General features: G+C 35.9%; 3 protein-coding genes across 5 annotated transcripts; all 3 read right to left on the reverse strand.

Annotated features, from left to right (window-relative positions):
- Positions 1 to 2,065: 2,065 nt before the first annotated feature.
- On the reverse strand, positions 2,066 to 11,918 carry LOC120491114 (transmembrane protein ZNF593OS). Its single transcript, XM_089118073.1, has 3 exons — positions 11,193 to 11,918; positions 5,415 to 5,503; positions 2,066 to 3,028 (listed from the first exon to the last, which is right to left on the reverse strand). The coding sequence occupies exons 1-3, from the start codon at positions 11,257 to 11,259 to the stop codon at positions 2,882 to 2,884; spliced, it is 303 nt and encodes a 100-aa protein (XP_088974199.1). The 5' UTR covers positions 11,260 to 11,918; the 3' UTR covers positions 2,066 to 2,881.
- Positions 11,919 to 13,252: 1,334 nt separating this feature from the next.
- On the reverse strand, positions 13,253 to 16,341 carry hmgn2 (high mobility group nucleosomal binding domain 2). Of its 2 annotated transcripts, none has more exons than XM_039688899.2 (6): positions 16,114 to 16,341; positions 14,958 to 14,993; positions 14,648 to 14,677; positions 14,508 to 14,561; positions 14,118 to 14,180; positions 13,253 to 13,963 (listed from the first exon to the last, which is right to left on the reverse strand). In XM_039688899.2, exons 1-6 carry the CDS (start codon positions 16,126 to 16,128, stop codon positions 13,928 to 13,930), a joined length of 234 nt encoding a protein of 77 aa, XP_039544833.1. In that variant the 5' UTR covers positions 16,129 to 16,341; the 3' UTR covers positions 13,253 to 13,927. The 2 variants fall into 2 exon arrangements, with proteins under 2 accessions (XP_039544833.1, XP_039544834.1); XM_039688900.2 differs by having other exon boundaries at positions 13,253 to 13,957; positions 16,114 to 16,275.
- Positions 16,342 to 17,379: 1,038 nt separating this feature from the next.
- On the reverse strand, positions 17,380 to 25,118 carry dhdds (dehydrodolichyl diphosphate synthase). Of its 2 annotated transcripts, none has more exons than XM_039688711.2 (9): positions 25,056 to 25,118; positions 24,327 to 24,400; positions 23,676 to 23,792; positions 22,326 to 22,468; positions 22,131 to 22,247; positions 20,069 to 20,170; positions 19,859 to 19,973; positions 18,723 to 18,830; positions 17,380 to 17,770 (listed from the first exon to the last, which is right to left on the reverse strand). In XM_039688711.2, the coding sequence occupies exons 2-9, from the start codon at positions 24,387 to 24,389 to the stop codon at positions 17,528 to 17,530; spliced, it is 1,008 nt and encodes a 335-aa protein (XP_039544645.2). In that variant the 5' UTR covers positions 24,390 to 24,400; positions 25,056 to 25,118; the 3' UTR covers positions 17,380 to 17,527. The 2 variants fall into 2 exon arrangements, with proteins under 2 accessions (XP_039544645.2, XP_088974200.1); XM_089118074.1 differs by lacking the exon at positions 25,056 to 25,118 and adding an exon at positions 24,534 to 25,048.
- Between the last annotated feature and the right edge of the window lie 821 nt (positions 25,119 to 25,939).

The raw sequence follows: 25,939 nt of genomic DNA on the forward strand, positions 1-25,939 counted from the left end.
ACACACTGCTCCAGCCGACCAATCAGAGCACAGTGTGCTTTTGAGAAGGAGGAGCTTCTTAGAGACAGGAACTAAAGGAACCCGTACAACGACGTAGTTCGCTGATTCACTACCATAGTACGATGCATCGTTGGAGAAATCAACTAGCTAGTCACGACTGTTTTCCGAACCCCATTGTCGCAAAGTATCTTTCAACCACGTTGGTTTCGCACGTGGTGGAGTAATAACTACTTTTAATGAAACTGTTTGAGATCCAATTAACGCTATATTTGTTCAAATAAATTCCGAGGACTATTTCTAATTGTTCTCAGTTGTTTTGCTTTATTACCACACTCGATATTTGGCTCGTTCTTACATAGTAGAGCACGTTCGCACATGCGCACTCTTCAAACACGTTACTTCAAACTGAAATACGTAAATTACATTTATACGTATTGAAAATAAAAGGCACCGGTTGTACTGAATGTCAGCTTGCTTATTTTGCTCAAGATAAGGATTTATTGCATCCAAATGTCATGCATAGAAACGATGTCTCCAACCACACAACTTTGCGATGCTGTTTGCGAATGTTCGCTGGAACGATGGTTTCGGGAAACACCGACTCGTTGAACTATGCTGATAACGACGGAACTTGCGGCTAACGATGCTTTCGGGAAACGCACCCTAGAACATTGGGAAGACTGGGAAGAGAGGAGCCGCAACAATGGTGAATATGAGAAAAATAACGTGTCTTAGACACATCGGTGATCCTGTACGTGTATACGTATGACTCAAGCCTAAATTGCTTAGTATTTCAGGGGAGTGATGCACCTTATGTTACAAGGTGAACAAATGTTGGGTTTAACCGACATCTATTGAATATTGTAAGTGGGTGAGACATCACGCCAGAAGCTACGGAGGCGTATTGCATTCACTTGAAGAAAAAAAATCTACTCTGTTTTTCTGAATTAACGAGTTAATTTTTCATGAGAAAAAAAATTTGCTCTGTTTTTCTGAATTAACGAGTTAATTTTTCATGAGAAAAAAATGTTTGCTCTGTTTTTCTGAATTAATGAGTTAATTTTTCATGAGAAAAAGAAAGTTTTTGCTCTGTTTTTCTGAATTAATGAGTTAATTTTTCATGAGAATTTTTTTTGCTCTGTTTTTCTGAATTAATGAGTTAATTTTTCATGAGAAAAAGAAAGTTTTTGCTCTGTTTTTCTGAATTGATGAGTTAATTTTTCATGAGAAAAAAAAAGTTTTTGCTCTGTTTTTCTGAATTAATGAGTTAATTTTTCATGAGAAAAAAGTTTTTGCTCTGTTTTTCTGAATTAATGAGTTAATTTTTCATGAGAAAAAAGTTTTTGCTCTGTTTTTCTGAATTAATGAGTTAATTTTTCATGAGAAAAAAAATTTGCTCTGTTTTTCTGAATTAATGAGTTAGTTTTTCTTGAGAAAAAAAGTTTTTGCTCTGTTTTTCTGAATTAATTAGTTAATTTTTCATGAGAATGTATTTTTGCTGTTTTTCTGAATTAACTCATTAATTCAGAAAAACAGAGCAAAAAAAAAATTCCATTAAAAATTAACTCATTAATTCAGAAAAACAGAGCAAAAAAAAATTCTATTAAAAATTAACTCATTAATTCAGAAAAACAGAGCAAAAAAATTTTTCTCATGAAAAATTAACTCATTAATTCAGAAAAACAGAGCAAAAAATTTTTTCTCATGAAAAATTAACTCGTTAATTCAGAAAAACAGAGCAAAAAAATTTTTTCTCATGAAAAATTAACTCATTAATTCAGAAAAACAGAGTAGATTTTTTTTCTTCAAGTGAATGCAATACGCCTCCGTAAGAAGCAACAGGCAGGATGGCAGACAAATATTGCATGCAGATAGCGGAAGTTGTTGCCTGAGGCTTTGCCCACTTCCTGTTCAACAGCACGCTTCAGTCGACACGAAAACCCTTCATATGGTTTCGCCGTAGAGCTTGACTCAGCAGGAATGCCAGCGTCAAAAGCGGACAATTTCTTCCTTTATAACATTCTTCTAAACCTTCTTGAGTCATGACTTGCTGCCCTTTACTTGATCGTGTTCAAATTATTCACAGCTTTATTTCATCATTGTGTCTTAAAAATATAACATACAATACATTCGTCATCATCATCATGAATCACATTATCATAAAAAGTAGAAACAACATATGGATTGGCTTCACTAAAAAAAAACTGCTTTAAGCTCATGCTATTGCACATAGAAAAGTCGGCTTTGACAATCTAAGATTGAAGCCATTTGCCAGGACAAACAAGTTGATATGAAGTTATTGTTTGTTGTGATGAAAGAAGGATAAGTAACTTTAACATAAGGTCCTCAAACAGTCCTGCAATAAAGTGTCTAAAACGATTAGTAGAGCAATGCTTCCGTTATAAGTCCTCAAGTCTCTGACGTTCTTCAATAGGATCTTTTTTTGAGGGAAATCTGAACTAAATCCAGCATTTCAACCCTTGTGCAATGGCCCTGCTTTCAATACTTGCTTGGTACATCTCAAATGCAGAGGTCCTTCCCTTTAAAAGACATTATGGCTCAGAGTTAAGCTCCCTATCTAGGCATCAATGATGGAGCTCGAGTTTTTTTTCCCCCAGTAAACCTACAGCAGAATTGACTGACTCTCTGATATGCATGTACCACGGCAGCTATCGAAACTCAGGCCACAACATTCAACCCCTTCCAGACCCCATTGAGAGCGAAACTAAAGCAAGAGAACCCCTAAGCAGAAGCACCATGGTGTGTGATCCCTGGAAATCCAACAGTTATAGAAAGGGGTAGTCTGAACATCTTCAACTGCATCTTCCGTTTGGCATCGTCTTCTCCGGATGCCGTCACTCCGAGGGACGGGAGCGCATCCTCACGGGGTGGGCTCATGGTGGACCTTCTCGGTCATCTGTTTGGCACTGTAGTAGGACATGCTAAGGCCCATGATGGCCAGCATCATGGCGATCTGGTTGACGGAGCGGTCGTGAACCGGGGCCTGAACCTCTCCTGCTACCTGCCTCTGTGAAAAGAACAGAAAACAAAGTCATCATCTTCTTGAAATTTTGTAAAATCATCTGGCTTCCTCATAAGCCCAAAAAGTATCCACATTTTTCCAACCAGAGGTGCAAAGCCCAACCAAAACAACATTATTATGATCAAGAGTCATGACAGTATTTGTTATAGGGCTGCAACGATTAGTCGACAAAAAAAAAATCGTCGACAAATATCTTTGTTGTCGAGTAGTCGTTTGATCTCACGTAAGGGCGTGTAATATCGCGATTTGACCGCTACGGCGCTGTGGCGCTAGAGTGTAAAATGCAGCCCTTTACAAATGCAAGTGCGGTAAAAGAAAAAACAGCGCGAATTATGACGGAGTTGCAAACAAATCCGAACTAGCAAGGTTAGGGAAAGTTTCACAAAACTTAAAACCAACAGTGCTGTCATGTGCAATACACATGGCACATACACTTAAAGAGGAAACATCCCGACTAAAGAGGAGCCGGTGACGTGAGAATCGAGTGTTCACCAGCTGGAGCTAACTAACTGGTAACGTATCTCTTTATTAGATCATGCAATACTACTAATAGTAATAATATCATCAATAATAATATAGTTACAGTAATGTGAGCATTTATTTTGCATAAAATAAAGCTTGATTGAGCTTAGGAGTCAGTACTGTTCTTATTATTGCAACACTATTTGGTATTATAGATTATTACTTGCCTGTATTTTGTTCTATAATCATGATGTTAGGAATAATATCATGGCAGTTACTAGTTTCTATTTCATTCTGTAAATTAAAAGGTGAATGAGAACGTCTCTGTCAGCTCAATTCTCATGTAAAAAAAATACCAGTGTAATTTTATATCTATAATAATGGTTTGCGTCCTGAAGTAAATGAACCCTTTTTCTGTTTCAGTTCTATCAAAGGCAGTGGGCTTATTAAACAATGCTTAGAGAGCATTTGTGTGTCATTTGAGTTAAACTTAAAGAGAATGACCTGTTTAGTTGGCTCTGAGTTCATTAAAACCACTATTTCAATTAAAAAGCTGAACTAATTTTATTTTTTTATATTATAGTAAGTATATATATATATATATATAACTGATAACTCAATGTTTTAACTAATTAAAAAAACCGAATAATCATTCCAAACGTAACGATTAGCTGGCAAAATAATCGATGATTAGTCGATTAATCGTTCCAATAATCGATTATCAAAATAATCGTTTGTTGCAGCCCTAATTTGTTATGATAAGTGGAGTCTATAAAAGCTCATTGAATGATGCCACACTACCGCGAACCTCAAGGTGACGACTTTAAGACGGTTTAACAAGTCTCTCTGCAATCTCCATTAAAGCAAGTAGGTTTAGAAGGGTCTAAGAAAAGTAAGATGGTAATCTTTTTAAGATTAAAAAGATTAAGCATTTAATCATTAGGGCAGGGCTTGACAATAAGGTTGCCTAATGGTATTATTTTAGGCACTGCAAACTTAATGATTCAGATTATTGTGATGTATGGAAAATTGAATTAAAACCTAAGGACAGGTTATTAAACTCACTAACATTTGTTCCTGGGTTTTAATGTTAGTATTTGAAGTAATAAGCTTGACATTTTATAGTAGTTTTAGTAGTGTTTATACTGCAAAAAAAAGCAGCTCAATACTGTAAAAATTTGAACTATTGTGACACTATGGAAAAGGTAGTGTGGTTTACCCCAATAATTAAATTTGCCATTTAAAATGGAGGATTGATAATGTTTTGAATGTTAAACTTTCAAATGAATGTCTGTCAAAACAAATTAATCAAGATATAGTTGCTTGTTTACGACCATTCCCCCCTGCGGCTTTCACGTTATTTTTATATTCCAAGTCGTGAGAATTACACCATGAAAGATGAATTTAAACTGGCCTTTCCCATGTGTGCACAGCCTTCATTCAGCCCTTCACGGCCATTGTTCATATAATTAGTTCAGTCGCTTTTGGCCAAGAGGAATGCAGTGTAAAAGCCAGACCGGCACCAGTCTGATCTTTCCAATGGACATTTACACGTCACCAAACTAACCAGCATTACTTGCTCCAAGCAAAAGTCCTTATGTAAGTGTCACGCATGCATTTAAAAGGGGTCATATCATACTTTATCATTTTATTTTCTAATGCACTTTTTTGGGGATCATGAATAGGTTTATTTTATACTAATGATGGCTCTCAGGTCAAGACAATTAAGACTAAAATTTTTTTTTTTCACTGGAAAGTAATGGAGTTCTGAAAGCTACAGTGTTTTCACAGTACAATTAACAATAGATTGAGGAAAACCTGGTTCCTCATGAGATGACCCAACATGCAATCCAAAAAGGTTGACGTTTCACAGATTTAACCAATTTAAAAGATTTGAATAAATAGCCACCTGCAGAAGGCGAAAGTATCCAGGCGTCAGTCTGCCGAGTCTGATGATCATCACTGCTCTTTTAGTGCTCCACACGACTGAAATGAAGCCTGTAGACCGGAAAGGACGAGTCAATTAAAAAAAACCAAACAAAAAATCCGGATGCACTCTATTGTGAGCATTTAAATGATTACTGTGCCAAAAAAAGACCACTTATTCAACCATTCTGACTAAAAATCACTGGAAGAAAGGATGATATAAAAACTTTAAATGGTCCTTGGAAAGTTCAAAATTGGGGTTAAAAGAAAACACACACACATACAAACACAAAAAGGGTTTGTTTTGCCATAAATCGAATATGGCTGATGCAAGAGCAAGGGAACCCATTTGCCTTAGGCAAATGCAGAAAATCCCGTCTGGGTGACAGTAATCTGTTGTCTGAAAATATATCCTGTGCTGGTTTGAACCAGACCGACTCTGACTCAAAAAAGAAACAGAAGAAAAACTCATCCAAAGCCTGCAAGGCACCATTACTCGGGAAAACACCGATTCGAACTCAAGAGTTTAGAGCTAGCAAGGAGTTTAGACTAACTGCAAATTTGGTACTCAACATATGACATACAAGTGGGTAAAAGTAACTAGAACTACATTAACCACTTGTAAAGTGGTGAGAAGGCAATGGTAGATACATGTCTGGGATGCATCTACCAACCTTGCTGCAATTGCGCGCTCGTTCAGGAAAAGGAAAGACGACTCCGTCGTTGTTGCTCCAAGGCAAACTCCAAAAACAGCTGGAATGGAAAAATTAAGAGACCTTTGAAAGTTAGACACGAAAGCGCATTTCTAGCAGCTAAAATTGGACTTTAAATGCAATGCATAGACCTCTGCCAGTCAGACTGCAAACAGCATGAGCGGTCAGCAAATGAAGAAGCTGCTCCAAGAGGAAGCTTTCTCAGGAGCTCCGCCCCTTTTATACAACCTGATCTCTTGCCATCAGATTGGCGGATTGTGCGTTGCTCTCTCTCTCTCTCTCTCTCTTTCGAACATGCACAGCTGTCAGAATGCATCAGGCTTTCTGGCTTGCACGTGCACACACCCACTTTGCCAACCACAATACTCTTAACTTGTCAAATATAATTCTCTCACTTACTGAACTACAAAAATCAAGAAACAAGAATGTGAACAAAAAAAAAAACAAACACACTTTGCGTTTATGAAATCGTACTCAACGTGTTGTCAAGATCGTCCTCTATTATCCTGCCTCCAAGTGAGGACGGAGTGACCGCATTCACTCAACATCATGCTTATACCCCACAGACCACATGGCCGTGCAAAGTGTTTTCATTATGCAAGTCTATTCCACTTCACTGGTCTGAATTACAGAATGCATCACTGCAGATTTTCCAAAGAGTGATGTAACAAATGATCATCTCGATGACCTAATTCGGTAGGGGGCTTTATAACATCACTTTTGGAATAATCTAACATTTAAAGGCCAAGAAAACAGCTTTAAGGAAAGGTTTAATATAGACAATGAGACTTGACAGTCATGTGAACACTAGTTTCTCTACGTTAAAAATAAGCTTGACAAAAAACAACAACACTTGATTATGAAACACTTGACACGTGCATGTGGGCCTTCGAATATTTGACCTTGCAGTTACAAAGACTGGGAAAGCATTACTCCATTTCTGTCATTGTCTTTTGGAGCGTGGTGTGGTAAGGGGAAGGAAAAAAATAGTTTTCAGAGTAATAAAATATTTTCAAGATTTGTTACCACAACATATTTTCTTTTGTCAAATCAACTTTATAATAATTTATTTAGTTGAGATAACTTATTATTTTGAGTTTCTGATGATTAAATTAATCTCCTTCATTGTATTAACTCACTTTTTCCAGTTCAATCAACTTAAAATTAAGGCAACCCAGGTTACTTACTTTTAAGTTAAACCAACAATATTTTTTTAGTGTAGTAATCACAACATTTTTTCTTTTGTCAAATCAACTAATTTAGATAACTTATCATTTTGAGTTTCTGATGATTAAATCATTCTCCTTCATTGTATTAACTCACTTTTTCCAGTTCAATGAACTTAAAATTTTAAGGCAACCAGGTTGCATCATTTTTTAAGTTAAACCATCAATATTTTTTTACAGTGTAAAATGATGGAATTCTCATTTATTCAAGCACATTTAAAGTCTCATTTATTCAAGCACAAGTTATTTATGAAGACAAAGAACCTGACAGATATCAAACTGTAGACCATTAACAGACACAGATATCATCAATTGACCACACACTTCACTTAGACTATTATTTTCAAGTTCCAGTTACCATTTACACCTGGTATTAAAGGAGTAGTTTAAAAAAAAAACTTTTGCTGATAATTTACTTGCCCCCATGTCATCCAAGATGTCCATGTCTTTCTTTCTTCAGTCGAAAAGAAATTAAGGTTTTTGATGAAAACATTCCAGGATTTTCTCCATATAATGGACTTCAATGGGGTCCAAATGGTTCAAGGTCCAAATGAGAGTTTCAGTGCAGCTTCAAAGGGCTTTAAACGACTCCGGACGATGAATAAGGGTCTTATCTAGGACCCTCGAGTCATGACTCGAAAAAAGATTTGTTCATTTTGATGAACGAGTTCGAACAGGAGAGTCACGAACGCTCATCACAGAACAGAGAAAGGCGAGCACTTGTGCTTATAAAACTTAAACTTTTTTATTAATTTTTGAAATGGCAGATCGTTTCGCTAGATAAGACCCTTATTCATCGTCTGGTGTCGTTTAAAGCCCTTTGAAGCTGCACTGAAACTCTCATTTGGACCTTGATCCGTTTGGTTCCCAATGAAGTCCATTATATGGAGAAAATCCTGGAATTTTCTCATCAAAAACTTTAATTTCATTTCGACTGAAGAAAGAAAGACGTGGACATCTTGGATGACATGGGGGTGAGTAAATTATCAGCAAAAGTTTTTTTTTTAAGTAAATGGCTCCAAGTAGACTCCACCCATTCTGGTGTTTCTTTTGTCCACTTTCAACCACTTCTGTCCTGATTTCTTCTTGAGGAGGGTCTCTGGAAGAAGTCTGGCTAGAGCTCTTTCCATAAAGTATACACATTAGCTCAGTATTTGGAGAGAAGACGGTCTTTTGTGGCTGTTTGATCACATGAGTGTTTACACTACGAAAGCAATCCGGTCGATTTTCAAATGGTCGGGAAAAAAAAAAAATGTTCGAAAGTGGACAATCTCAACTTTTTACAGTTGTGACCCAATCAACCAAAACAGATTTTAATACCAGTAGACAGGGCATTAGTCACCCTTCAACATTTTGGCTGTATTGTAAGTCACTTTAAAACTAATTCATAAGTGCACATTTAAAAATGACGTGAATCCCTGAAGCTGGTCTTGTTGACACTTGCCATAAAATTAAGCCATACACAATACAATAAAATACAACAGTAAAACCTATTAACCGTATAGTAGAAAAATGCCCGTAACTCATTTTTACAATTACAACAAGACCTTTTAACTCTTGATCAGTTTTTTTTTGGTCAAAAGTTTGGACTATTTCATATTCTTTAATGCTTTTGAAAGAAGCGAAAATGAAATACAGTTAAATAAAGCAAAATTGTGAAATATTTTTACATTTTATTAGAGCTGTTATCGTTTAGTTACTAAAAGTACAAGGGCAAATCTTATAAAACCGGTCAAGAAAATTTCATCCACAAAACCAAAGAGAAATGAGAACTATTTTGTGCTATCGTCAAGAATTTTGTGCACCATGAGATTATTAGAGTTAGTTTACATTTAAATTCTGTCAAGCTATTCCAAACCTCTATGAATTTCTTTCCTTTGCTGAACACAAACAATTATATGGGTATATAAAGAGTTGTGGGGCCCCATTGACTTCCACAGTATGGAGAAATACTAAAAAAAAAAAAAAAAAAAAAAAAAAAAAAAAAATCGCATTGGCCCCACAACGGTTTAGTTACCCATATAATCTTTTGTGTTCAGCAGAAGAAAGAGAGTCATACAGGTTTGGAACAACTTGAGGGTGAGTAAATGACAATCCTAATTTTTGGGTGAACTACCCTGTTAAGAGAACAACATATTATGTATATAAATAAATAAACCATAAAACAAACAGTAGAAAAAAAAAGAGTCTTTCATGAACTCTAAAACAGGACAGGCAAAAATATATCCCTTTTCTGTAATTTTGGTTTGAATGAAAAATGCTCAGGCTTTGTTGTGCATCAACCAATCGTAGCGCAACCCCTCCTTTCACTCTTTAACAAACCCACCATTCCCCCATCTCTAACTCCGCCCTCATGTCTGAAATGAGTCTGGGGCTTCTTCCCTCCATTCTCATACACTGAGACCAAAGCAGACGTTCACAGAATCCCTCTCTTTGCATTCGCTTGAGCGTCAGTGATGCTTCACAGCATTTCATCATGGCCCAATCAGAGTGATTCACAGCCACCACAAGCATCATTCCCATTCCTACTAAAGCTTAAGCTCCGCCCTCATTCTAAGCTCTCATGTTAGTCCCATGTGCTATTTCGATGGTGTCCTCAAAGCAAATGGCTCTGTAGCAAGAGCCCTAGACATTTAGCCTCAGCTTAGGTTTATGATGAGGGATCATGGCTCAAACAGGGAGCAAAACATCAATCATCCACAGTGCAAGAGTTAATATAACTGCATGAGAGCACAAACATACAGATGCATGTACAATATGAACACACAAAATCACATGAAGCACATCCAAACATGACATCACAAATTACTTCACATTTATCACACAAAAGTGACTTTTTTGCACTTTACCAACATGCCTGATGCCAATATAAGTCATATGCAATTATGAAATCAGAAAGTCCAAAATTGTCAAGAGAGATGCATTTGATTTGAGTCATTCAAACACTAGGTGTAAAGGTCAAGCAGTTTCAGCTGAGCATTTGTGATTGGATCACTTGAGAGAGATAGCAACTGTAAACAGCATCTGAATATCAATAGTCTAAACCAAACGGCTACCATTCACACTTCTACACTAAAGACAATAAACTACAATTACATTTGATCTCCAAGCACTCAAACAGCTGTATTAGCCCTCATCTGAGGACAAAAGTCCCTTCACACACAGGTTTGACCTGAATTTCAAATAAATCACAATGACGGCACTGATCTCAAACATATTTTGTCTATGAACAAAGATCAAATCAAAAATGTGGATATTAACATTCCAAACTAGTGTTTAGTGTCATCAAAAACTTAATTTCCAACAATGTTATTGAGTCACTTTTAACAGTAGTGAACTATCATGCAATATTACCTGGATTTTACAGTTATTCAAATCTGCATTCAATACAAGGTCTTCAAATTAATCAGTTTCGCCCATTGTGGTAAAAGAATATTGCATTGAGAAGATCCATGAGCAGCGTATGAGGTTTAGCCTACAACACAGTATTTTTGCTTATCTTGTTATAAACAATAATTCGGAAACTTGCTCATATTGAACTATTTAGATTTTTTTTTTCTGGGTGATTTGGACAGGTTTTTTTTCCCCCATTCAGACCTGGAAAAAGAGTGTCCCAATAAACCTCAATTTTCAAAATATTGCAAGGTTTTAACAACAACAAAAGTGTTGCATTTGGTAGAGGGATATACTGTTATTTATTTACAATTACAACCATTGGAATTTGCCAATTGGCAATCAGAAAGTAATTTTACAAACGGGGTAGTACAAATCCCACATTGCGTGGACACATTTTTGCGGGTTTTGCGCTTGTTTTGTGCTTACCTGATGATATGGACCTCCGTGAGTTGAGGGTGGCAGAACACTGAAGGCACACGATGTTCCTCCACATATGAAGCCCGTGCGCCTATAGATTCAGGAGGGGGTGTGGCTGTACACGTCACAACATATGGCCGGGCAGACCCTCAGTGTTGATTAATGATAATGTGTTCACTCAGAGAAGAACACAACTCTCACGTTTCCCTCGTCAACAGTCGTTTGTTTGAGTTTCAGAAGGGTTTGGAACATCTTCTGATTGATTTCCCAGTAATAGTAGACAGCTACGTGTTGGATTGTTTTGTCAATAAACCGTGATTTCCTCGTCGTGTTGTCTTCTCACTTGGCATTCACATAGTTTTCTTTTTTTTGTTATCTTATTAACGAATTCCGCTCAGCAAACACCGAAAAAAGATCTTGATTCACTGTTAATGGAGTAAAATTCGGTCTCTTCACAAATTTAATAAATAATTTTTTGACCATAAACGATCGAATTCCCATTTATCAACCAAAATTATCCACTGGTCATATTCGCTTTGTAACAAATTAGCAGGTCAGCCAGTTACATGATCATAGAGACTAACAAATTATCAAGTTAACCAGTGCATGATCATCTAGAGACCAACATATTAGCAGGTTAACTAGATACATGATCAGACTGTTCAACGCAATTTAAGACTTTCCAGTTGTTGTTTTTTTTCTCATTCATAAACAGTCACAAAATCGTTTCCCCTTTACAAGAACAATGTAGTAGAATCTGTCTATTTATTACTGCGAGATCTCAAAACTGTCTCAACCAGAAAAACGAGTCAAATGGTTATAAATGTGGTCAATATTTCCTTCGGGCGTGTAATGGCAAGAGGCGTTTTCCAGGGAACACATTCCAACTCCCACAGAAAATATTCTCACAAAAGAAAGTAAAACTGATTTTACTCCAATCGTGTCACAAAATCAGATGTTACTGAGATTGAAATGTTTAGGTTATTTTGATCCTATCCTGCTGAGGAAATCGAGCGATATATTTTAATTAGCAAATGGAGCCACCTGCTGGACAGTGAATGAACTACCGTTTGCATTATTTTCTCTCGTTTATTAAACGACAGCGACATCTAGCGAGAAACAAATGTAACTACAACACCCTGCATATTTTGTCGATCCCAGAACGACATTCCTATGATAACAATCCGATCCCTAACAATAAGTTATCTTATTCTTATCCCCAAAACAACACCGGTGTAGAAGCACCTAATCCTGGGCTTAAGCCTAAACTTGACAGGACTGTAAAATAAACTCAGATTTGAATGACAAGTTTAGTTTCTGTTCCCTATTTTCATGCTACAGTAAGTACAATAGGTACTAAACCTGAACCAAACCCTAAACCCTTGTAGTTAGACAACCGTATGTACTTTATTAGGTAAGTACACTGTAAGTGCTACTGTAAAATAAAGTGCAACTCAAATCTGATTGGTTGATTGGAATCTGAAATCACATTAACTCTGCATGCACCATTTGTTAATTATTCATTTAAGAAATATGCACTCAATTTCCTATTCTGGTAATTGCACTTAAACTACTTGATTGCAATTTGCCTGTTAGAAAGCAAAATGATCCAAACGCAATGTTTGCTATAGTGAGATGATGATCATTTGGTAACAATGCAAAGGATTTAATACTGGTTAATGGTTTATTTATCCATTTATATACAGTTGTGGCCAAAATTATCAGAACAGACAGATTTGCTAAATCTTTTCTGCTCACCAATGCTTTATTTATTTTATCCAAAATACATTAAAAACAGTAATTTTGTGAAATATTTTTACAATTTGAAGACCGGTCACAGGAATAAATTACATTTTAAAATATATTCAAATAGAAGTTATTTTAAATTGTAAAAGTATTTTACAATATTAGTTTTTGCTGTATTTTTAATAAACACAAATAATGAAGCCTCGATGAGCAGAAGAGACTTCTTTTAAAACATTAAAAAATATCTTACCGTTCTAATTTTGGCCACCACTGTATATATATATATACTTTTTAATCACATGCAAAATATGACAATGACAAAATACAATTTCTGGACAGTTTTTTATTTTTTTATTCAAAACCATTTAAAACAAAGCATTTTAAGAGTCACTGAATATCCTTCCACTGTTTCAGAACATAACTTAATAAAAAAAAGACAAGTTCAGAACACACAGACCTAAAGAAATTGAAGGTTCACATTGTAAATTTATTTACCATTGTTGCCTTAATCATTTTTTTTTTGTGATAATTTCATTGTAATTTCCCTAAAAACAGAAAGAAAACATAGTATTTCTACATTTAAATGCACACAACATGGTGAAACCCTCCTGAAAACATTTTAGAAACGCTCTTAAGCTGCCTTTTGAGAATGTTTGGTGTTTAAAATCCAAAGATAAACCAAAAAAAGAAAGAGATAGATAGAGAAGCAATAAACAAACTTTAGGACAATATTCTTGCATTTTTTTTCTTCTTTTTTTTTTTGCCAACACATTTAGCGAGGGCAAACCGTTTTGGCAAGATATAGACGCTCGATTAAAAATGGGATACAAATGGATATGAATGAAATATAGTAACTCCTGTCAAATCAATCAATACATCAAAAGCAAGTCAACAAGTCAACTATAAATGTTATTCTTAATATAAAACTTGGTAAAAAATAGTTATTTCAAACTGTACAGTCACCAAGTACATAGAAGGATCAGACACTCATTAGCTTCTCATTTGGCATCAGCAGCAGCGTCCACCTTCTGTGCCTACAGGAAAATGACCAAAACGTCACAAAAAAAGTCAGCGATCAATTATCTTATATGCTCCAGTAATTAGCTGGTGTGTTATCTGCTACTGAACGAAAAGTAGGCTTATTTCTAGTCTTTTAGAATAAAGAATTCAGCAAAGACGTTTTCTGACCTGGTCTGCCTTGGCGTCTCCGTTTTCAGCAGGGTTGCTGCCCTTCTTCCCCTTGGCTGCCTTCTGTGTGAGCAATGACACAAAATATGATTGCAGAAATAATAACAGACACCGAACCGCTGGATTAGGATGTATTCAGACTCGGCGTTTGAGGGTTAACATGTGGGCTAGGCATTTTGTCATCAATAAATGGTCACACACACACAAACCGTAGTCAACATTTGAAGTGAATCAAAAAAGTTAATCAAAGTTGTTCTAAGACAAGAACAGGTATTGTTCAAAATTCATGTATAACTTTGATTAAAGGGTTTTGATCCACTTCAAATGTTGACTATATATATGTATATACATATATATACACACACACACACAAACACACAACATCTTTACCTTAGGGGCAGCGGCTTTTTTGGGCTTTGGTTCTGCTTTAGGAGGAGCTGGTTTCTGTAAATCAAATCAAAAATAAATTAGACATAGAAATTAGACAAAGATCTGTTTATTGAATAGATCCTTAAAAAAATTATACTTACAGCAGACAACCTCGCGGAGCGTCTTGTTGGCTGCAAAAAAAGAATAATACAAAATCAGTAATGTAACCGAATAATCAAGAGTGGGGGAGCCAATATAAAATGCAAATTATTATATTCATTGGATAAAATAAAAAATTTACAAAAAATAAGGTCGTTATTCATCAAGCAAAAGCCGGACAAAAAACAGGACAAAAATGCAATAATTTATTAAAAATAATTATATATATATATATATATATATATATATATATATATATATATATATATACACACACACACACAAATACTAAATATATTTAAACGGACAAACCTCCTCCTTGCCTTTGGCGGCCTTCTCACCATCAATCTGTAAAAGAACAAAACACAAAACTTTATATATATCAAATATATATATTTTGTATATAAACGCATTCGTCGAAATACACCAAATAGAAAGTTTTCTGTGACAGTTACAAGACGTTACGTCACAGGCGATGAGCCGCAGTTATTTTCCATAACGGATGACTTTATTTCTGCTCTGTCTTCCCGCGCATATTCAAATTCAAATCCGGGCTGTCAGTGCGCGCGGGCAAGACGGCTTCCTTTTGTTTGGCCGCATCACTACGCGCCTTTTAAACGACTGAGGGGCGACTCTCAGTGTATAGTTCCTTTGTTTTCGTCACGAAAACACTGTAACTCGCACAAAAGCACATTGAATACTTAAGTCACATGTAAAAAATTACATTTACGGTCAAAACGCGTATAACTAGCAAGGTACCGTCTTCTAAAGACACAGGTGCTGTAAAGATGGCAGCTTGACGTTTCTCGGGTAGGCGTTGTGCACATCAACAATGACAGGAGCAGCTTAAATGACATGAAAGAACAGTACAATACATATTATGTTTAATAAAATCGACGAGAGGACCGAAAATACACGTTCGCAACCTCATTCATCAACGCAAAATATTAAATGAGAGCAATTTTTCGTGTAAAATTCCCACACGATCACTTATCTGCTAGCTAATATCTAATGCTAATATCTTAGTTAATGTAAAGGCATATGCTATGTAATGCTGGTAACGTTAATAGTTGCTAGTGGGAGTTCGATCACCATCATAAGACATGCAAGTTCCCTCCATTTACATTATCAAGTGATCAGGCGGATCTTCCAGGATTTGTTTTGCTCGGATAATAGTAGAAACAATAATGCACATATACAGGCTACAGTATTTGTCGTTTTTAAAATGCCCGTCTGGTGTGTTTTAAGTTAAACGTCGAGTGTTTTGGTCATGTTTTCGTCACTGCGCGGCAAGACTGACAGCCTGACAGTGAATATGTAAAATCGACTGTCCGCCATTATAAAACAACTACAAGATCACAGCCCACAACAGCAACAAAAAAAATATAGAAATATAGGCACGTATGTACAAAATAACAAAAAATCGTGATTTTTTTCAGAAACTAAAAATATTGCAGTGCATCCTTACCTTTCTTTTGGGCATCTTGACTGCAGAAAAACACCGAAAAAATGTAAAAAAATCGGAATATTTGTCAAAATAATGTGCTCGTGAGCAACGGAACCGTGCACGCCTCACCGCGTCTCGTGTAAAATACAATAACGGCTGCTATATGTTTTATTAAGTTTTTATATTGAAATTTAAGATAGAAACCGGTTTAAACCAGATTTAGCATATTCTGCTCAGCGATTGGCTGCTAGAACTATCACGTATCGTTGGGCGTCGCTTATCTCTTAAAGCAACAATGACAGAATTCCCCGTTCAGGTTTCAGAGCTCATACTGATGATGATAATGGTGCTGGGGAGAACGGCGCCTCTGCTGGACACAGTGGGAATTACACCGGAAATTTAAAAACCGAAAACAGAGGGAAAAACTGCTAGTCATAACTTTATACACACATACTCGTTTACATTTACATTACATATACACACAATTACATTTCTATATATACTGCCGTTCAAAAGTTTGGGTACGTAATGTTTTTTAACGTCTCTATGCACACCAAGACTGCATTCATTTGATTAAAAAAATAATATTGTGAAAACTGTTTTCTTTTTGAGTATATTGTAAAATGTTATTTATTCCTGTGATCAAAGGTAAATATTCAGCGTGATCCTTCAGAAATCACTCTAATATGATGATTTGCTGCTAAAGAAACATTTCTGATAATTATCAATGTGTATAATTGTTTTTCAGGATTCTTTAATGAACAGAAAGTTCAAAAGAACAGCATTTATTTGAAATAGAATATTTTGTAACATTATACCCTACCGTTCAAAAGTTTGGGGTTAGTACAAATTTAGTTTTTTGAATTAATTAATGTTTATTCAGCAAAGATGCAAAGATTAAATTGACCAAAAGCGACAGTAAAGACATTTGTGATGTTACAAAATATTCTATTTAAAACAAATGCTGTGCTTTTGAACTTTCTGTTCATCAAAGAATCCTGAAAAACAATTCTACACACTGATAATAATCAGAAATGTTTCTTGAGCAGAGTGATTTCTGAAGGCTCATGTGACACTGAAGACTGGAGTAATGTAGTAAGACAGGAATACAATACATTTAAAAAAAATATTCAAACAGAAAACTTTTCACATTGTAATAATATTTTACAATATTAGTTTTCCTGTGTCCCTTGGTGAACAACAGAAGAGACTTCTTTTAAAAATCTTACCGATCCCAAACTTTTGAACAGCAGTGTATATTTCTAGTCCATAAAAGAAGCCCCTGTGGTCAATCAAAGTGAATTTATTTTAAGATTTCAGATAAATTCTATTGACAAACATACATAGCCACTTCCCCATAAAACGGGGTGAAACATCCTTCCAGATGTGAAGTATTTACAGATGACATATGACAGTAAATAAAAAAAGTTCAGTGCTAAGCCACGACAGCCTGGCTGCATAAATCATTGAAGAAAGTGTCTCTCTTGTGCTGAAGGGCGTTCAGAAAGCAGCGGACCCTCTCCTCTCGGCTGGCGGTGTAGTTCAGCAGAGCGGTCTGTCGACTCTGGCCGTCCATGGGCTTTCCATTCCCACGATGCTGCAGGATCTCAGTCACACAGGTGCGATCTGCTTCCATCTGCTGGAGCGCTTGGCTTTCTCTGTGCAGCTCCTGAGCTTTCTACAACACACGAAATATGAGCAGCAAATGTGAATATACATGGGTAACATTCATCAAATTTATGCTTTTGCATCCTTACTTAACTTTTCTGCACTTCCTAGAATCATGTTATCAGGAAACCGTTCATAGTTATCGTTTACAAAACCATAAGCAACAACAGCACATGCTGTAATACAATATCCTGTGTCTTCATGCTGGTCAAAAGGCTCGTAATCATAGAAAGTTGTTTGTTTAAAAATTAAAAAAAGGTCCTAATATAAACAAATGAAACCTTATTGTAAAGTTTTACAAGAAATGTTTTTAAGGTTCTGTATGTTAGCATTGGCTAATGCAATTGCTAGCATGAACTAACAATGGTTAAATACATGAATGGTCCATTCAATTATCGTAATAATTGCGTGGATTATTTCTTATTTGTATGCACAGGAGAACTTCTCACAAAATAAAGTCTGCATAATTCACAACACATGCATTTGAATTTGTTATTAACCTTGTTCAAATGTTAATGTAGAGTATTTTAAATGAGCGACCGCCCGCCCATAAAGTGCTTATAAAACTTAAACTTTGTTACATATTTTTGAAATGACCGCTCGTTTCGCTAGATAAGACCCTTATTCATCATCTGGCGTCGTTTAAAGCTGCACTGAAACTCTCATTTGGACCCCATTGAAGTCCATTATATGGACAAAAATCCTGGAATATTTTCATCAAAAACCTTCATTTCTTTTCGACTGAAGAAAGAAAGACATGGGCATCTTGGATGACATGGGGGTGAGTAAATTAAAAAAAGTTTTTTTTTTTTTTTTTACATTTGGAATAAATTCTAATGTTACAGTTATTGGTGAATCATTTCACTCACAAATTAGTATGTATGAGACCCAATGTTTCTAGGTGACAAAACAGCAGTTACCGAAGTAATCTATATCGCCATAAAAACATAGATCTAGCATACCTTGAGAGATCGATGACTCAGCTGGTACTGCAAAACAGCTTCACACAGATTCCAGAAAGAGTATTCTGGCCACAAGACCGACTGGAACACTAGACACGAATATGAGGTCTGTGGAGAATAAGATTACGAAGAAATATGAAAAACATTCATCACTTCAAAGTTGCGGGGGAAGGTGAATATTAAGAACAATATGAGCTTGATGCACAATGGACGATCCATGAGACCGGTGCCAGACCTTCAGTGCCATCAGTGTGTTTTGAAGGGAAATCTCATTTGCAAAAAGCAGAGATTGGAATTACTCAGCTCTTAACAGCCCTACTTCATCATACTCAAAGGTAAAAAGAACAAGGGGCATCGCTAGTCACCATGATAAAGCCTTTGAGAAACACCAAAGTATCATTTCTGATAATATTTCAGATAATCTCTGAATAATAACAGCAATCTCTGATAATATTTCAGCAATCATGTAATGTGTTTTCTATCAGCTGTTTATAATCAGAATTAGGGAAACATTCTCATCTAATCTGTCAAACGGGTTTGCTAAACATAATCGTGAACAATTTTGATTCATTAGGACAGTTCACGCACAAGATAAGACCCTTATTCATCGTCTGGTGTCGTTTGAAGCTGCACTGAAACTGTCATTTGGACCCCATTGAAGTCCATTATATGGAGAAAAATCCTGAATGTTTTCATCAAAAACCTTAAATTCTTTTCGACTGAAGAAAGAATGATGTGGATGTCTCGGATGACATGGGGGTGAGTAAATTATCAGCAAACATTTTTTTAAAAGTGAACTATTTCTTTAATACTTAAACTAATGAACCTTATTGTAAAGTGTTTCCATGTCTTCTATAATTTGTCATCGACAAAGCAGCTCTTTATTGCGTGTGTAGTTTGCGAATGACTCTATACCACAGGTAAAGTCAACTTTTGTGAAAACAACAGTATTTGAAAGATAATTAAAATACGGGCACACTTTTTCGATGCCCAAACACCTCTGGAAAGAACCACTGTGATTGAATCAAGATTGTGAATCTATGAAACTATGAATAGCAGCTGAACTCAAATCTCGTGTGTTTGTGCAAATGGCGCATGTATATAGCAAAGCATCGACTAACGTGAATCTCCATTACCTGCCACAGTAGGAAGTCACTGAGGCGCACTTCTCCAGACGTACGGATGAGCAGATCGGGGTCTGGAGAATGACGGCTATACAGACACTCGCTGAGAAGCACCTCGGACACATCACTGACGAATCACAGAGAGAACAAAACAATTACGAACAGCAATGAAACTGATGTTATTGTTTCCTCGCACTTATTTCAGTGAAAAGCATAGTTTACCTGGATTTGATCAGGCCCTGCTCCACTCCCCATGCCATTTCCTTCACAGCATTTGCGATTTCGTGTCTTGAGGTGTACGCAAAGCACACATTCAGAAAACACCTGTATAATCGAACAGAGCCCCGTCAGCAACAGATGAGATGAATGAACTTCAGCAAATGCATCAGATACACAAAATGGGCCCTATATCTATAAAATGGGCCCTATATATACACAATGGGCCCTATATCTATAAAATGGGCCCTATATATACACAATGGGCCCGATATCTATAAAATGGGCCCTATATATACACAATGGGCCCTATATCTATAAAATGGGCCCTATATATACACAATGGGCCCTATATCTATAAAATGGGCCCTATATATACACAATGGGCCCTATATCTATAAAATGGGCCCTATATATACACAATGGGCCCTATATCTATAAAATGGGCCCTATATATACACAATGGGCCCTATATCTATAAAATGGCCCCTATATATACACAATGGGCCCTATATCTATAAAATGGGCCCTATATATACACAACGGGCCCTATATCTATAAAATGGGCCCTATATATATACAATGGGCCCTATATCTATAAAATGGGCCCTATATATACACAATGGGCCCTATATCTATAAAATGGGCCCTATATATACACAATGGGCCCTATATCTATAAAATGGGCCCTATATATACACAATGGGCCCTATATCTATAAAATGGGCCCTATAAATATACAATGAGCCCTATATCTTGAACTCAGCGCAAATGACTTTGTACCCTGACGCATGCATCACGTCATCAGCGTCACTGAACGCGGATCCACAACAGAACCGGAAGACAATACAATGCTGAATAAAGTCATAGTTTGTGTTATTTTTGGACCAAAATGTATTTTGGATGCTTCAAAACATTGTAAATAACCCACTGATGTCACATGGACTACTTTGATGATGTCTTTATTACCTTTCTGGACAAGGACAGTATAGCAGACACACATGTTCAATGGAGGGACAGAAAACTCTCGGACTAAATCTAAAATATCTTAAACTGTGTTTAAGATGAACGGAGGTCTGACGGGCTTGGGACGACATGAGGGAGAGTCATTAAAGGGTTAGTTCACCCAAAAATGAAAATTCTGTCAGTATTTACTCGCCCTCATGTTGTTTCAACCCCGTAAGACCTTCGTTCATCTTCGCAACACAAATTAAGATATTTAAGATTTAAGATCCTCCTGCATACTCGTCCATAGACTTCTTGAGGGAATGACAATTGATGGCCTTGAAAAGTCATCGTTAAAATAGTCCAAGTGACTACAGGGGCTCAATTTTAACTTTATCAAACGACGAGAACACTTTTTGTGCGCAAAAACAAACAAAAATAACGACTTCATTTCAACTATTCACTTCCTTCTCCATGGGCCTGTAGTCAGTTAACGTAGTGTGATTGCGTAAAGCTACGTCACACGTAGGCTCACTATTGGCCGACGCTGGTCATGTGTGTGACGCGTGTGACGTACAATAACAGAAGCTTACGCTATTAAACTAGTAACCTGACTCGAGGCAGAGGGAGAAATAAACGAATAGTTGAAATAAAGTAAAGTTGTTATTTTTGTTGTTTTTTGCGCACAAAAGTATTCTCGTCGTTTGATAAACTTAAGATTGAGCCCCTGTAGTCACTTGGACTATTTTAACGATGTCTTTAATGACTTTTAGATGCCAGCAAGAGTCATTCCCTCAAGAAGCCTATGGACTGTATGCAGGAGCGATCTTAATATCTTAAATATCTTAATTTGTGTTGCGAAGATGAACGAAGGTCTTACGGGGTTTGGAACAACATGAGGGTGAGTAAATACTGACAGAATTGTCATTTTTGGGTGAACTAACCCTTTAATGACATCATTTTTTATTTTTGAGTGAACTAACCCTTTAAAGCGTCATTGCAGAGCATTAAAGTCGATTTGGCCGCGGCATTTTGCACTAATTGGAGACAAGCGATGGGAGAAGGTCAAAAGCTATAAGGAAAGCTTCCCTGCAATAAAAAGCAAATACCATGCAGTGCTTACTTGTTGTGTGCTCTAGTTGACACCACAGATTTGGCAATAGCCTGCTGCAGATCTTCAGGTAGTAGAGTCAGGTCTCCCAGCACACGAATACACACACCATGCTTCTCGAGATTCTCCCTAGAAATGACGTATGCATTGAACCGATTGTATTTATCCAGCCGAGAGAAGAATAGATCTCGCGCAGGAGTAACTTACTGCTCTTCCAGCAAGCGGCTGAACTTCTGTCTGGCCAGCTCCATCAAGCCATCCACCTCTTGTTTGGCACGCTTGAAGTTCTCAATGCTGAATGCATATACGGTCACCTCATGAATACCCAGGTTCAGGCACCAGCGGAGCGCCTATGAGTGAATACAATGCGTATTAAGAGAAAAAGAACACAAGATATCAAACTGAGAGCGATATATAAAGGATCCAAGTTTGTTTTGTTTTTACTAGGGCTGTCAAACGATTAATCGCATCCAAAATAAAAGTTTGTTTTTACATAATATATGTGGGTGCACTGTGTATAATTATTTTGTATATATAAATACAAACACATGCATGTATATTTAAGAAAAAATATTATTTATATACAATATAAATAAATCTATATACAGTATATACATAAAAATATTTCTTAAATATATACAGGCATGTGTGTGTATTTATATATATAAAATAATTATACACAGTGCACCCGCATGCATTACGTAAAAACAAACTTTTATTTTGGATGCGATTAATCGCGATTAATCGTTTGACAGCCCTAGTTTTTACATGACATACAGTCATGGTCAAAATTGATGGCACCCCTGGTAAATATGATAAAAACTGGCTGTAAAAAATAAATCCGCATTGTTTATCCTTTTGATCTTCCATTTAAAAAAATGGCAAAATTCTAACCTTTCATTGAAGTAAAAAAAAACTGAAAGTCGGATGGGAATCACATTATGAAATAAATGTTTTTCTCCAAAACACGCTGGCCATAATTGTTGGCACCCCTAGAATTTTTTTAGGAGAAACATATCTCTGAAGTACATTCCCATTAATATTTACATTTTTAAGCATACCAGGGTGACCAGGAACATGAAATTGTCCAGCTATGACTTCTTGTTTCACAGGAATTTAAATATGAGGAACAACAAAGGCCAAATTCCCTTAAGTAAAACCAGAGAATATAGTTCTGATGTGCATCAAAAGATTGCTGAGCTTCACAATATACAAAGTGGCTGTAAGAAAACAGCTAAAGAACTGACCATCAGGGCAATAATTAAGAAGTTATAATCAACTAAAGATGTTACGAATCTGCCAGGAAGAGGATGTGTGTCAATATTGTGTTAATGGACGGTGAGGGTGAAACTTTGAGTGGCCAAAGACTCTTCAAGGATCACAGATGGAGAATTGCAGAGATTTTTTGATTCTTGGTGAAGTAATCATTAAAAAAAATTAAAATAATAGTTGACAGAAAGGGGAGGTAAGATGTCTTTTAATCGCTCAAGCAGTCAAAATGGCCAAATATTGCCTAATAAATCCCTCTAGTTTGTATATCAGTATCTGCACACTTACCTCCGCCAGTTTCTCAAAGCCCTGTGAGTGGCCCTCCTGCCGCTCCACATGCGTCTTCTGGGCGTAACGCCTATTACCGTCCATGATAAAGGCCACATGTTTAGGCATGGGCCCTGCCTAAGAAATAAAAAGAGTTAACTTAAGGGTCATTAGGGTATTAGATGATTATTTCAGTTCAATTCATTGTACAGGCCAAGAAAACAAAACATATAGTCCTGGTCCACTTAGCGTTGACATTGGCATTTTAACAACGAACCTAAAGAAAGATGCATCTTTTCAATGTCTCGGTCCGTGTGTTTGGTGTCACCAGGGTTCAGATGGCAGTGTTCACACACTTATTCAAATGAACCACACTAACAGAGCAATCACACAAGGATTCGCTTCTTTAATCTAACCATACACACCCTAAGATGCCAGACCTGCAAATATGATCATCCTCATGTGAGGGACCCCATCTTAATATTTAAAAGACATCTATATTTAATAAACACCAGATATAGACACTGAAAATTATATATTATGAATCTAAAATTAGTTTCTATTAAATTACATTATAATATATTGTTCTACTCACTATATATATATATAACATTTTTTATTTTCATTTTTGTACAGTTTTTCTCTAGACTTCTCCAGTTCTCTGATACACACCCTCAGGATGTTGGCAGTGAGTCTTTCTATAATGGATAACTCCCGCTCTCGAATCCACGACATTGCAGTTGTTTCTGTGAACAAAAAATAAGAGAGTTCCTGTCACAATATGTACAATAGAGGAAGACCAAACAAGACCAAAAGAAAGAGTTAAAAACCCATCTTTTGCATAAGCCATAAACAGGAACTTATTATAGTCAAACTTACTTATGCACTGCAATTGTACAAATCTAGCTTAATCTGATTAAATATAAATTATGTTGATATCTGTAGAAGCAAGTGTGCTAGATAGACAATGCAAACACTTATTTGCTGACATAAACAACTGTCTCTATTTCTGAAATGTTCCTCATAGGATTAATAATGTTTTAAAATAATGTGTCAACATGAATAAGAAAATATATTGCACACAATACAAAAACGTTTTCTCCGAAAAACATTGCCAATCTGAAAACAATAACACATTTAACTATATCAGTAAATCGCGACTCATTAAAATCAACAGAATGAAACGTATCAATATTATTATTATGATTTATAACTGATTCCTGGATTTATAGAGACCACAGCGCGCTAACTACCCTAAATATCACGTAATTACGATGTTAAATTAGCATGTCACTGTCATCACTTTCATTAAAAGGAGGCTTTCATTCAAAGAATGCGAAATCAACTTGATTTAAAGCGTTACTTCGCTGGTTTTAAAGAAATCGAAAAGCTCCAACTCACAGCCTGTAAGATGACGTCTTTTTTCCATTGACAGGAAGTGACGCCGGAGAAACGCGACAGCAAAGCAAACGCCAAAATAAAATTCTTATAATTCGACCAATTCAAAACAAAACGTCCCAGCACAATAAACTAGTTTTGCGTCCATTAAAACGTTGCAATAATACAAATAAAATACATTCGACTTATCTTTTTTTTTTTGCACAATTTTCAAATACTTTTTATTAAATGCAAAAAAAAGTGTTAGGGGTAGAAAACAAAACACAAAGGCTACTATAAACATACATAACATATTTATGTAAAAAAAAAAAAACATGGAGGAAGGTTTCCAGATAAGTGTCAAAAAAGAGATTAAAAAAGAGGTCAATAATGAGGTAAAAATCAGTGGAGGGTGCAAGAAGAAATGATCGAATAAATGTTATATATTTTTGTGTATGAAAATGCGTTAAATTTATTTATTTATTTATTTATTTATTTATTATTTATTTACTTATTTTAAAATAATTCCGTACTATTAGTGGGGACAATTAAACTAAAATATTATCTAAATGTAGACTATTTTCTAATATTTTCCTCATACTGTAGTCTAAAATAGGAATGCTTTGCATTTTTAAATTGTATAGAATAAACAGTCTAGTTATATTCATCTGAAGCATAACACATTGGCCTATTTAAGTCACTTTACATTTCATACATTTGCAAATAATTGCCTGGAAAAGTTTTGGAAATTAATAATCAAGCCAAGATAATACTAAATTACAGTGATGAGCTTTTTATTTTTTTATTTTATTTTTTGCAAAAGATGTAACTAGTTTGCACGTTATTTAATGATTTTCATTGGTTTGACGTTTTACAAGGATTTTCTGTTAGCAATTTTGATAAATTAC

The sequence above is a fragment of the Pimephales promelas genome, chromosome 12 (assembly GCF_988280905.1).
Source record: "Pimephales promelas chromosome 12, fPimPro1.hap1.1, whole genome shotgun sequence".
Classification (NCBI taxonomy): domain Eukaryota; kingdom Metazoa; phylum Chordata; class Actinopteri; order Cypriniformes; family Leuciscidae; genus Pimephales; species Pimephales promelas.

What these genes read in the sequence shown, in the direction of transcription:
- LOC120491114 (XM_089118073.1), bottom strand. Translation starts at nt 11,259, where the DNA reads ATGTGGAGGAACATCGTGTGCCTTCAGTGTTCTGCCACCCTCAACTCA. An exon ending in ACGGAGGTCCATATCATCAG is followed by an intron (nt 5,504 to 11,192) that starts GTAAGCACAAAA and finishes TCCGGTCTACAG; the next exon opens with GCTTCATTTCAGTCGTGTGG. An exon ending in GATACTTTCGCCTTCTGCAG is followed by an intron (nt 3,029 to 5,414) that starts GTGGCTATTTAT and finishes TTCTTTTCACAG; the next exon opens with AGGCAGGTAGCAGGAGAGGT.
- dhdds (XM_039688711.2), bottom strand. Translation starts at nt 24,389, where the DNA reads ATGTCGTGGATTCGAGAGCGGGAGTTATCCATTATAGAAAGACTCACT. An exon ending in TCACTGCCAACATCCTGAGG is followed by an intron (nt 23,793 to 24,326) that starts GTGTGTATCAGA and finishes TTTATTTCTTAG; the next exon opens with GCAGGGCCCATGCCTAAACA. An exon ending in AGCCGCTTGCTGGAAGAGCA is followed by an intron (nt 22,248 to 22,325) that starts GTAAGTTACTCC and finishes CGTCATTTCTAG; the next exon opens with GGAGAATCTCGAGAAGCATG.
- hmgn2 (XM_039688899.2), bottom strand. An exon ending in AAAAAGCCGCTGCCCCTAAG is followed by an intron (nt 14,181 to 14,507) that starts GTAAAGATGTTG and finishes TTGCTCACACAG; the next exon opens with AAGGCAGCCAAGGGGAAGAA. An exon ending in GAGACGCCAAGGCAGACCAG is followed by an intron (nt 13,964 to 14,117) that starts GTCAGAAAACGT and finishes ATTTTCCTGTAG; the next exon opens with GCACAGAAGGTGGACGCTGC.